Genomic DNA, 12,743 nt, shown 5'->3' with positions numbered 1-12,743 from the left:
TCCTATAATGATAGGCCAGGGTTTAGGATTTTAATAACCTTCTCCTCTGCTTCTGCTCCCCCATTTTCCCAATACAGTTATTTAGAATTTTTGGTTATATTATTTTTTGATACTTGAATTATTGTGACTAGTTATTTGCAGCTGAGAACAGCAGTATACTGTGTTTAACTTTCTGACAGACTTTTTGTTTTTCCTAAAGTTAATATTTGCTTTACTTTTCATTTGCTTTATTTTCTTTGTGGCTGTTCCAGAGCTGTGCTGGTAAATTTTTAACAGTCAGCTCTCCAAAAAAGGATGGCTGGATAGATGGTTGGATGGTTGGCTGGATGGATGGGTGGGTGGGTGGGTGGATGGATGGATGCATGCCCTGATTGTATTGTTTGTGTTTATACTGTATTTAATTTTTTATTTCAAGTTACCAGGGTGCACACAATGCAAGAATGCACACAATTTTCTTTCAGAAGAGGACATATTTATTCCGATTCTCAGATTGTTTCAATCTCTTCTTTTGAAGTTCTGAGTGTTTTAATAGGTCCTGGGACTTTTCTCTGTGTACCTATCCTTAGAGATGGAAGCCTGCATTTGTAGAGATTTCAGCATTAAGGTGGGTTCTGTCAGAGGTTGCACAGGGCCCTGGGCCCTGTCCACATACTTTGGTCCTGAATAGAGAAGAAAAGAGAAAGTTGCACAACCCGGTGATGGTATTTGTTAGAGGAGGGGCGTGGCTATTGGTGAGAGGCATGGAAGGCGCTAATGGCGAGGCTATGGCAGGCTCATGACAGGAAGGGCCCTACTGGGCTGACTGTAGGGTTTCTTTTTGAGGCCGGTTGCTTGATCTCACAGTCAGCTGGGGCCCTGCTCTATTCTCCTAACTGGCGTGACTACCCATGTTTGACACTTCAGCAATGCCCGGCACCACGCGTGCCAGGCAAGGGCTGGGATGGCATATTTTGGCCTGGTGCTCACGGAACTTATTCATAAGGCTGACAGTGGCCTCCTCTGGGAGCAGGGGCCTTGGCCTCATCTTCTCTATACCTGGGAGGTATAGAGCCAGGTCAGAGTTCTGACTTCCTATAGAAACCAGTGAGTTTGCGACTCCTGGAGGCACCTCTGACTTAATTGGGGGCACTCGTGTGATGACTGGCATTTGGAATCTTCTGAGGCAGTGCCCTCTCTTAACATGCCATCACCCTGAATGTATGCTGGAGGTGTGCCCCACAGTACTCCTTGTCCTTGCCCACAGCTGGCACTGCTCTGAGCAGCGTTCTGAGGTCATTCTGGGGGGTCCCATCTACTTTCCGGCCAAACTGGCTTTTCCTTCTCTTGCATTGGTTCTTGGCAAGATCAAGGTGCCCTCTATCTTGTGAAAAGGCTTCACAGTCTCCAATTTACTGATGCTACCTCCTCTCCTTTGTTCAGGGATGAAACAGACTATTTTCTTGTTTCTTTAATAATTTCTTTGTTTCAGTGGGTTTTTGGTAGGGAGGTTAAATAACTCAACTCAAATCAGTGTTTGAACCAGAGGGCCAAGATGGCACCTAGATTGTAGTAATTCTGAGTACTGTGTATGGCAGCGATAGAACCCTGTTGAACTGCAGACAAAAGTCTTCTTAAAAAGTTATTGATCAGTATCTGGCAAGTGAGATGAAAGCAGTTTAGAACACTCTTCTGCTGATTGTTGGCAGCCATGGTAGTTTTCTGGGAAGGCCCGAGAGGTTGTTAATGGTAGTTTTAAAGCATAGAAAGGGGGAAGCTGTGAAAGTACTTTTTCTTTTTAAAGTGAAGGTGGGAAGACGTTTGAAGGAGGGAATAAAACCAGTTGCCGTTGAGTCGATTCTGACTCATGGCAACCGACTGTGTGTGAGTGGAGCTGCTTCCATAGAGTTTTCAGTGGCTGATTTTTTGGAGGTAGATCGCCAGGCCTTTCTTCCAAGTTGCTTCTGGGTAGACATGAACCTCCAACCTTTCAGTTAGCAGCCAAGCTTGTTAACCATATGCACTACTCAGGGACTCTGAAGGAGAGAATATTCAGTTATTATTATTATTATTGTGTGTGATGGTCCAGACTTGTATTATTGCATAATGTTTCTGAATTTGTCACAAACTTGCTTCAGTAAGGCTGTAAGCCTCAGAAACGAGAATTTTAAGAACTGACGTGTAAGCATCTCTAGAACAGCGTTTTCTCAGAGTGTGGTCTTTGTACCTCCTACAGTGGGATTCTGAGTGGGGTTGGACTTGTTAAAAATTCAGGATCTCCCTCCAGGCCTACTGAAGTAGAATTTCTTGGGATGAGGTCTGAAAATGCATTTTAAATCAACTCCCACTCTCTTTCCTCCCATGATTCCGTGCACGCTCAAATTTGCGACTCACTGTTACAGATGACTTGTTCTTTGTTTTGGGTTGTTGTTCTGTGCAAGCTCCTCCCCCCCTTTGGTTTTGCTTACATTGTCCTCGATGTAAAAACTGATAAAATTTCCCTCCTTGTTGCCATTCATTTCTGCCTCTTTTTGTTTTAAACTCCAGGTAATTATTATTTCATGAGTTGCTTTTCATTTCTAGATTTCAAACTGTGAACTTTTAATTTTTCCCACAGAGCTGAGAAAACAGAAGTCCTCAATGAAGATCTGTTACAGGTAACAAAATATAATCTTTTAAAAATTTTTCTGTTTAAAGACATTGAGGGCGGGGTTGGGGGGAACCCATAGATGAGAATTGAAGCTTGTGTTTTTGCCTAAAACAATAAAATTGACGAGCATGGTTTTGAGCAGGAAAGAAAAGCAATTGAGTTGCAGGGGGATTTTAAAAAAAGGGATCTGAAACTTTGGTATCATGTTAAGAAATTCAGATAGGGCTATTCCAACGACTCTCAAGTGCCAGGTGTTGGGGCGGGGTGGGAGTGGGGCCTGGCCAGCCTGGCCGGTCCACTGGCATTGTGGCTTGGTCACGTGTCCTGGGTAGGCTGACGGACTCAAGACTGCTGCTGCGATGATGTCCTTGATGGGACAGAACCCTGCCAGCTGGAGCCCAGGGCCGCCCCACCAGCTCTAAGCTATAGCTTTAGCTTCTTATTCCCTCTGCTGTTCTTCTGCAAGGTGTGACTCTGGGCCCAGTTGAGTCCTGAGGGGCTTCTGGTCCCAGTGACCACAAGCAGATATGTCAGAACTACCCTGAGGCCTTGGGTGACCTCCAGTCATCAGCCCAGGCTTTTTTCCCTCCCTGTAAGGACATTTCCTACCACAGGTCCCTGGCCGTTCTGCTTCCCAGCCTCTCCAGTCTGTGTTTCTACAGGTTTCCCTGACTTTGGGGCCACTGGGAATTTCTCTCAGAAGGCCTTGGACCCTTTATGCAAATCACTTCACCCCACCCCCACACTTACCAGACTACTTAGGGAAGGGCAAAATGTCTTCTGGCATAAAAGTTTCTGTTGAGTCCTCTGACCAGTCTACTTGCCTTCATTTGCATAAGCTGGAGCAGGTCTACTCAGGTGAGCCGCTGAAGAACAAAGATCTGCTCCCAGGTGACTTAGGTGACTTTCTCTCTCTTCCTGTGGAGGGAAGAACCTGGCATATCTTACCAGTTGCTCCCTGGCATATCTTACCAGTTGCTCCTTCTACCATACCATGCTAAGACAGCCTTCTAAGTTATGACAACCTTCTGCAGGTAGAATGTTTTAATAAAATCTTTTTTATTTGTTTTTTTGTCTTTTTTTTTTTTTTTAAGGAATAGAAATTTTTTTTTAACAACACTTCTTGGTTTTTATCGTATATTTCAAATTCATTTTCAGACTTTCAAAAAATACTATTTGGTCTAGTCCAGCTTTAACTGAACTAGGCTTTGTCACGCAAGTATTCTCCCTTTCACATCCCATATTAGTAATATGCATTATCTCATCGCATCCTTGAAACCCTAAGATGAGGACCAGGGGACCTTGTAGGCACTTTGAGAGCAGCAGAGTTCTCATGGGACTCAGGTGGCAACTGTCCGTTCTGATTTTTTGTCCAAATATCCACTGATATCTGAAGTCCCTTTCTGGAACTCCTTTTTTTATAATTTTTAAATTATGCCTTTAAGTTCTAATTTGTTTATTATTTAACATAAACCTGTTGCTGTTGATTCCGACTCATGGTAGCCCCAATGTGTGTCAGAGTAGAGCTGTGTTCCATAGGGTTTTGAATGGCTGATTTTTCAGAAGTAGCTCGCCAGGCCTTTCTTCCAAGGCACCTCTGGATGGACTTGAACCGCCACCCTTTTGGTTAGCAGCCAAGTACATTAACCATTTGCACCACCCAGGGGCTCTTATTGATTATTAGACAATAATAAATAATAAGATACATTACTGAATTATTTTATAATACAAATACTTCCTGTCTGCCATAATTGCTACAAATATTTTCTCTCTCTGATTTCTGTTATTTTTAACTATTAAGGAAGAGAGTGGTGGTGAAAAGTGCAGATACTGGTTCGCAGCTGCCTGATTCAGATATCCAGCCCCTGACTAGCTCTGTGGCCTCAGGGATTTATTTCACCTGGGCCTCAGCTTCCAGTTCTCTAACATGAGGGCAATAACAATATCCAGCCCATGGAGTTGTTATGGGGGCTTAATGAGTTAAACGTGTAACACACTGGGAAGGGAGCCTGCACGTAGGAGGTGGTACATATTAGCGATTTGTTGTTGTTGTTATTACCCATGGTTACTTTGTTTCTGGTATGAAACTTCCCTTGATTTGCTCAGTGTTCTTCTAGCTTTTTCCTTAGACCTCTGTTAGAGCAGCTGCAAGAGGCTGCCTTTTATTTTGGTTGGGTAGAATTTTCCTCAAGAGGCTGTGACTCCCTGGAGGGCAGGAACCCCGATTTATTTAGAGTTGTTTTTGTAGAGCCTTGCACAGGTACTCAGTATGTTATTTGTCCCTTCAACAGGTGTTATGTGAACATTGTTTGTGTGCCAGACACTGTTCCAAACATCAAATAAACTAGTGAACAAAACAGACCAAGGCTCCTGTCCTTGTGGAGTTTACATTCTCATGGGTATTAGAATCAGAATAAAATTTTAAAAATCTTTTTTTTTTTTTTCTGTTCTTGAGGCAAATGAAGAATGTATTAGTTTTCTAATGCTTTAAAATCCGGCCATTATAAGATTTGGGGACAGTGGATCGGCATCTGCTCCTAACTATGAACTTGGCTTCCCCTCTGAGTCCTAGTGGGACTTGGACTGAGGAGAAGCTGTTGGTGTGGTGAGGACCCTTGAGAGGGAGCATAAAACCATCTCCTTGGGTAAAGCATTGTTGGGTCAAAATGGATTCTGCTTTGAATTTGTTGATTTTTCTTTAAAATAGAAAGCATCCCCAAGGGCCTGCTCTCATTCTTAATGAGTCACCAGAATACACATTTTTGGCATTCCTTCCTGTAAAAAGCTGCTCTCTTTGCCATAAACAGCCCTGTCCCAGCATAATATTTTGGGAAACTAATTGTGATGTGTGGGTCCCTGAAGTTAGTGCCTCTTATTGGTCGCTGTCCATTCTGCTTCAGAGATTAAAAAACAAATAAAAAAAAAAAACCAAACCCAAAAAGGAATAATTTTGAGAAGACTGATCTTGAGTTGAAATTGTGGAACATTTCTTTTGGGTCTTCTCTCTGATGTCCTTACGTGGAAGGCTCCATTGCCGCGTGCAGCAGAAAGCTTCTGAGTATCCCTCTGGTTTTTCCCGCTTGGCAATGGGTCTGAGCCAGGTCCATTCACTTGCAGTTCTGCACGTTTGACCTGAGGCCTTGCAGGTACCATAGCGTGTAAATTGACTGCCACCACTCAGTCTGAGAGCAAATTTTAGTTAAAACTGTCCCCTCTCCCTGCAGATAGATTCAACCTTGAAGAGATCTAAAAACCTCAGTGTAAAGGACATCAGTGGTTCTCAATCAGGTGTGATTTTGCCCTCCAGAGGATATTTGGCAATGTCTGGAGACCTTGGTTGTCACATATGGGGAAAGGGGTTGCTCCTGGCATCTAGTGGGTAGAAACCAGGGATGCTAAACATCCCACAATGCACAGGACAGCCCCCACAACTCAGAATTATCCAGCCCCAAAGTGTCCATAGTGAGAAACCCTGGTATAGGTGAATGGGAGCCATTTCTGTTTACACCCAAGAGCCAAACAAGCCTCTGGGATGCTTTTCCTACCACATAAGGGTGAGGCTGAGTTTGTCCCCAAGCCTTGCAAATGGTTCTTTGTCTCTCCCTTGTCAGATTGAACGGCGCCTGGACACGGTGCGGTCAATGTGCCACCAGTCACATAAGCGCCTGATGGGCTGCTTGCAGGGCCAGCATGGCACCGACGCCGAGAGGAGACATGTGAGTATCAGACGCTGTGCAGAGCCACACACAGTCCTGCATCTCCGAAGCTCTTTTACCCCTTTGATCAGCCTGTTTTTTTCCAATCAGCGTCAGCAGATTTGTACCTCAAATTGTCATTAGGCTCGCGACACCTGCCTGACCTTAAGCATAAAGCATTCCTTTGTGCTTAAGATGTCTCTGGGCTCAAAGCCCTGCTCCCACTGAATTTTCTCCAGGTGCTTTTAAAGACTCCATAGGTCATTTGTCATTGATAAAAGAATGGACACGTCAGTTAGGAATCCTTTGATGGCCAAAGTTGGAAGCCTACCTTAAACCGACTTGGAAAGTGCAAGTAATTTGTTAGCTGGGTAACTGGAAAGTCCAGAGGTTGGGTGGACTTGAGGTAAGACTCAGTCTAACATTTCAGTGGTATAACCAGAAACCCAAGAGTTTCTTCCCTTCTCACCTCTCTGCCCTTTTCAGTGTCTGTTCTGTCCCAAAATGGGTACCCTTCATGGTTGTCAGTTGGCTACCAGCATCTTCCCAGGGCTGTGAGCTTCCCTGTGCATGTCCAGGAGAGTTAGAGAGTATCTCTTCCAGTAGTTTTCCTAATGGAATGAGAAAGCTTCTTCCATACCACTAGCAGATAGAAACCTCCTTCCATTGCACTGACCTGAACTGAGTCACATTCCTCATTTCTGAACATCCCCGTTCCACCCTAGTTACTGTGGTAGGAGGTGAAGTTGGGTAAGGAAATGGGATGTGCTGATTGGTTTAAGCTAATCAGACCCACCCCTAGAACATGGGCTGTGGTCCCACCTCCAGCTCACAGGCTTTATGAGGCAAGGGGATATCGTTAAGAAAAACCAGGGTACTATTATAGAGAAGTTAGATAGGAAGTGTCTTGGTCGTCTAGTGCTGCCATAACAGAAATACCACAAATGGGAGGCTTTAACAAAGAGAAATTTATTCTCTCACAGTCTAGTAGGTTACAAGTCCAAATTCAGGGTGTCAGCTCCAGGGGAAGGCTTTCTCTCTCTATCAACTCTGGAGGAAGATCCTTGTCATCAATCTTCCCGTGGTCAAGGAGCTTCTCAGGCACAGGGACCCCAGGTCCAAAGGACACGCTGTGCTCCTGGTGCTGCTTTCCTGATGATATGAGGTCCCCAACTCTGCTTGCTTCCCTTTCCTTTTTATCTCTTGAGAGATAAAAGGTGGTGCAGATCACACCCCGGGGAAACTCCCTTTACATTGGATCAGGGATGTGACCCGGGTAAGGGTGGTATTATAATCCCACCCTAATACTTTTAACATAAAATTCCAGTCACAAAATGGAGGACAACCACACAGTGCTGGAAATCATGGCCCAGCCAAGTTGATACACACATTTTTGGGGGGACATAATTCAATCCGTGACAAAGAGAATGGACTGTAGATAGCCAGACCACTGAATGTCTACTCCAGGGTACAGTCACCCAGAGAGTTCAGGTTTCTGTATACCCAAAGTAGAGCCCAGTAGCTCTCATTCATTAGGCAGTTCTGTGCTTGGTTTTATAGGTTCCTGGCTCATGAGCATACACCGAGTCTTAAAACCCATATAACGTTAAAGTGATAGTTTTAGCAGCGCACAGGGGAGCTATGATGTGCTTGCTATACTGTCACCAGATGTGTCGACAGGAAGAACTGGTGCTACAGATGATCTGTGTCTTCCTCCTTTTGTATTTTCTGCAGACATTTATGGGGCATCTTGTAAACAGGGTTATTCCTCTCTTGCACGATAGTTAGAATTCTGCAGTTGTGTCTTTCAGAGGAATGGAGGTTTGCGTACACCTACGATTCCAGGAATGCCTGCTGCAGGGTCCCATCCGTCAGAATCAGACCCCATCTGCCGGCTCTGCCCTCCCTGTGCCTTCTCATTCTCTTGCTCCGCTTCTGCTCTGCCTACCCTTTTACTGTTGTTCCCTAAGTTTCTGTCCTTCTCCTTATTCTCGTCATCACGTTCCCTGGGCTGCGTTCTCTGTTCTCATGACTTCTATCTGGTGTGTTTCTACCAGGGACTTCTAAACCATTTTCAACCAAGCATACAACTTCCTCCCCTAGATGTCTATTTTAGCATGCATAACCAGTTCTTCCTTCTGTGTTCTCTCTTGAATTTCATCTACCCTATTATGCAAGCTAGAAACTGGGGGGTTATCTTCTATTCACTTTTGTTTTATCCTCCACCCTCCCACAGCTGCTTGATCAGCAAGTTCCGCAATTCGGTCCATGCGTTTGGCTTGAATTCCTCACCTCCACTCCATCTCCTCTACCTCGATTAATGCAAGACCCGATTACTTCTCACCTGGACTGTTGTCATCACCTCCTGACCTATATTTCCTGCCTCTGATTTCCCTCCTTTCCAGTTTGTCTTCAACCTGGTCACTAGAGTTGGTTTCCTGAAGTACAAATCAATTCTGTCATGCTTCTGCCTAGGAAAAAAAAATCTTAGTGGTTCTCAACAGGGACCAGAATTATACCCCTGGGGATATTTGGGAGTGTAGAGGGACATTTTTGGTTACCATTATGAATGGGGACTACTACTAGCATTTGGAGAGTGGGGACCAAGACACTAAATGTTCTGCAGTCCCTGGCAGGATAGTTCTACCCAAGGAACTGCCCCAAAATGCCAGTAGTGCCTCTTTTGAGGAGTAGCGGCTGACCCCCCTTGCCTGGGATAATGGCCAGACTCTTTGGCATGACTTAAACCCTTTATATACTGATCCCGTTTTCCTTATCAGCCTCATTGTCTCCAGCTTCCTCCCATTCACACTGCACTCCAGCCACGTGGTACCCAACCAAAACCAAACCAAACCCACTGCTCTCAAGGCGATTCCGACTGGTGGCAACCCCATGTATTACAGAGTAGAAGTGCTCCATAGTGTTTTCTTGGCAGTAATCTTTATGGAAGCAGATCACCAGGCCTTTCTTTCATGTCACTGCAGGTGGGCGCGAACTACCAACCTTTAGGTTAGTAGTTGAGTGCAAACCATTTGCGCCACCCAGAAACCTTACATAGTGCCCACTGGTCCCCGAATATGTATTACTGTCCTTTGCGCAGTTATGTTTTGATGTCCCTTTTGTCTGCAGTGCTTTGAGTCACAGCCCAAGTGTCACATACATTAATTAGAAACAAACAAACAAATATTTATTAAACATCTAGTATGTACAAGTGCTGGAGATTTAAGGTGGATAAGTTGTAGCCTCCACCTCAAATGTGCTCACATCCTGGTGGGTGAGATACACACAAATGGGTAATTATAAACAGCATGATGAGCAGAATATTATCTGGGTTATGGAAGGACCAAGAATGGGTGGCAAAGGGGGGGGGTAGTCAGGTGAGGCTTCTTGGAAGAGGCAGTGCCTGACCTGAAAAGGAAGAAATTAATGGCAGGCGATTGGCATATTCCAAGCAGAAGGGCAGAAAAGGCAAAGGTGCCTGGTCCTCATTTCTAGAACCAAAAGCCTTAGCCTTCTTTTTCCAACCTCAAACAAAAGAACCAGAGACTGAGGGTTCTGAGAATGTCTACGCTTTGCACATAAGAAGAGGAGCCACCATGGAAATGATAGGAGAAGAATCAAGTGTTTCCACAAGAGTCCCTATTGTGTGGAGGAAACCATAGTAGTCTCTAGAAAACATAGGAGGAGCATCCCAGAATTCCCGCTGGAGGGCCCCATGTGTGTGAAGAGACAATCAGAATCAGAGGGGATAGGATGGGGCAGGTGGCCTTCCCAGTTCAAGCCGGTGACATGCCAGAGCTAATATTACAGCTCATGGTAAATCTGGAATTACTTCTTTTTATGCAGTTGGCTATTGTGTGCATTTTGCAAATTAAGACTTTGTAGCTTTTTGAACTGATCCCCGATGACTGAAAAGCTGTTCACCCCAGAAAGGCCGAAGACCTCTCTGGAGGAGTTTGATGTTGGTGAACAAAATCTTCATTAACGAGCTCCTGTGTCAAGTGGGCTTTCTTATTTATTTACATCAGGAGGCAGGATTGTTGTGTGTTGGGGGCCAGGACATGGAAATCACAGGCTGATTACAACTGGGAGCTTGAATATTTGCCAAAATAGACTTCTCTCTTTGTGGTTATTTTTCCGTAGTGCTGGAATCTTAAGAGTTGGTTTTGCTTTAATATCTCATACTTAAATTCCTTTAGGAAGGCAGCATATCTAAAATGTATGAGTGATCTCCTTTCCAAGAGGAACCAAGCACACTCCCCTTTTTCTCATATCTTCGAGTCTAGAAGTATGGAAGCAGGATTAGTCTCCCTGCAGGCAGATGGAGCCATTCCTTTTTAATTTGAAAATAACTTGGGAGAAGGGTAGATGGGTGAATGTATTTATTGTTACTTATTTTTAAATTTCAGTATGCTGTTTTGAGTAGGCTGTATAATCATATGTTTCAAAATTCAGAATATACAAAAGAATATAAAGTGAAGTCTCTCCCATCCCTGATCCTCGGGCACCCAGTTTCCCTTCCCAGAGGCCACTAGTATTAGCAGTTTCTGTCTCACCTTGCAGAGATATTCTATACAGTGTAACCCAACACAGGCATGAATGTAGTTGATGGTGCACTTTGGAGGTGGAAGAGGAAGGTAATGCACAAGCGGTCACAGCTGAATAGTGATGCAGCAAGGTGGACCCTGGGTCTCTGATCTGAGTGCCCTTTCTATTGGGAAAGTGAGATGACACAGGGAGCTGCAGAATTGAAAGCATTTTTTATTAGCTGATAATGTGGTATAACTAACCCACCTGTTACTTTCCTCTTCTGTTCATATTCCGAGATAAGCATCGGCCAGCGGTGAAGAGACACTGACTTGGAGGTGGGGTCAGGTGGGACTGAGATCTGGCTCTACCACCTTCTCCCCAGGGTGCTCAGCCAGGCCACTTACCTTCAGTTTCCTTGACTGAATAATCAGAACCTTAGATCAGGTGATCCTCGTTGTCATTTCCAGCTGAAAAACAGATTTCTCGTGGGAAACTAAGTGACTTTCCGCTTAAAAACATAACAAATTTTTTTTTATGTATACTTAGATACTTAACTAAAGCTAAATCTTTATGACTGTAGCCAAAGTAAGAGCCAATTTAAGAATGTTCTAGCAAAAGTTTTTGAAACTGAACACTTTATTGCATTTATTTGTTGTGATAATCACCCTAGTGCCTGGAACATGGTGGTCACTTGATTAATTAATAGTAATAATAACAATAAAACCCCTTTGCCTTCACATCCATTCCAACTCAGCAACCCTATAGGACATAGTAGAACTTCCCCATAGGGTTTCTAAGGAGTGGCTGGTGGATCAAACTGCTGACCTATTGGTTAGCAGCCAAGCTCTTAAACACTGAGCCACAAGGGTCCCAATAATGATACTAGCAGCTAACATTTATTAAGTACTTAACCATGTGCTAGGTACTCGATGATGAATATGTCATAAGACATGGGCACTATTAACATCCCTGTTTTACACGCACGAGGGAGCTGAGGCACAGAAGAATTATGACACAGCTAGTACTTTCGGGGCTAGGATTTGAACCCAGGCTGTCTCTTTCCTGGGGAGCTTGACTAGAGGGAGAAATCAGGGAATGATGATCTGAAGCAGGTAATTGAAAATGGGTATCAAACAATAATGAAAAAAACTCCCTGTCTTCTGCCTTTCAGAAAAAACTCCCTTTGACAGCTCTCGCTCAGAACATGCTAGAAGCGTCGACTCAGCTAGAAGACTCTCTCTTGGGGTAAGAGTCGGCTGCTTTCCAAGAGCTGAGCACCCTCAGCGGATGGGCTGGATGGTATGCGTGGCAGCCCCCTGCGTGACGAGAGGACAGTGGAAGGCTTATCTTCCAGGCTCTGTGGGAGAAAGCAGGGTCAAGGCCGAAGAATCCTCCCTTAGTAGGAGCAAGACCCAAGTTGCAAGGATGGCTAATGAAAATCATTGGTAGTGTCCATATTTATTCCCTTAAAGCCTGGATATAAGAATTCGACCTCTTCACTGTTTAGGCGTTGACTCAGATTTATGAACTCTGACCAGTCTGCCTGAGTCCTTAAGAGTCACTTCCTTTTAGGGTGGTCACCAAAATGTCATTGGTGGCTGTCTCTAGGTAGTGGGTTTTCTGAATTATTTGGATTTCTTTTTATATAATAAAACAAAAAACCAAACCCATTGCCGTTGAGTTGATTTTGACTCACAGCGACCCTATAGGTTAGAGTAGAACTGCTCCGTAGAGCTTCCAACGAGTATCTGGTGGATTTGGACTGCCGACTTTTGGTTAGCAGCCATAGCTCTTAACCACCAGGGTTTCCTTTTATATAATAGCCATGTATTATTTGAATAACTGGAAAAAATCTAATAATAGAACTACTCATTGTAAGAGGAAAGGCTTGC

General features: G+C 44.3%; 1 protein-coding gene across 2 annotated transcripts in view; it reads left to right on the top strand.

The window, feature by feature from the left end:
* The window catches only part of ARHGAP17 (Rho GTPase activating protein 17), a 104,132-nt gene that overhangs the window by 38,660 nt on the left and 52,729 nt on the right, over nt 1-12,743 (top strand). For both annotated transcript variants that reach the window (XM_049903465.1, XM_049903464.1), the window contains exons 2-4: nt 2,594-2,633; nt 6,238-6,342; nt 12,023-12,096. In XM_049903465.1, coding sequence (XP_049759422.1) covers nt 2,594-2,633; nt 6,238-6,342; nt 12,023-12,096 — 219 coding nt within the window. The remainder of the gene's footprint in view (nt 1-2,593; nt 2,634-6,237; nt 6,343-12,022; nt 12,097-12,743) is intronic.

Source organism: Elephas maximus, chromosome 12 (assembly GCF_024166365.1).
Source record: "Elephas maximus indicus isolate mEleMax1 chromosome 12, mEleMax1 primary haplotype, whole genome shotgun sequence".
NCBI classification, from domain to species: domain Eukaryota; kingdom Metazoa; phylum Chordata; class Mammalia; order Proboscidea; family Elephantidae; genus Elephas; species Elephas maximus.
Note: the sequence above shows the minus strand (reverse complement) of the source record. Positions and strands in the feature narration are given on the sequence as shown.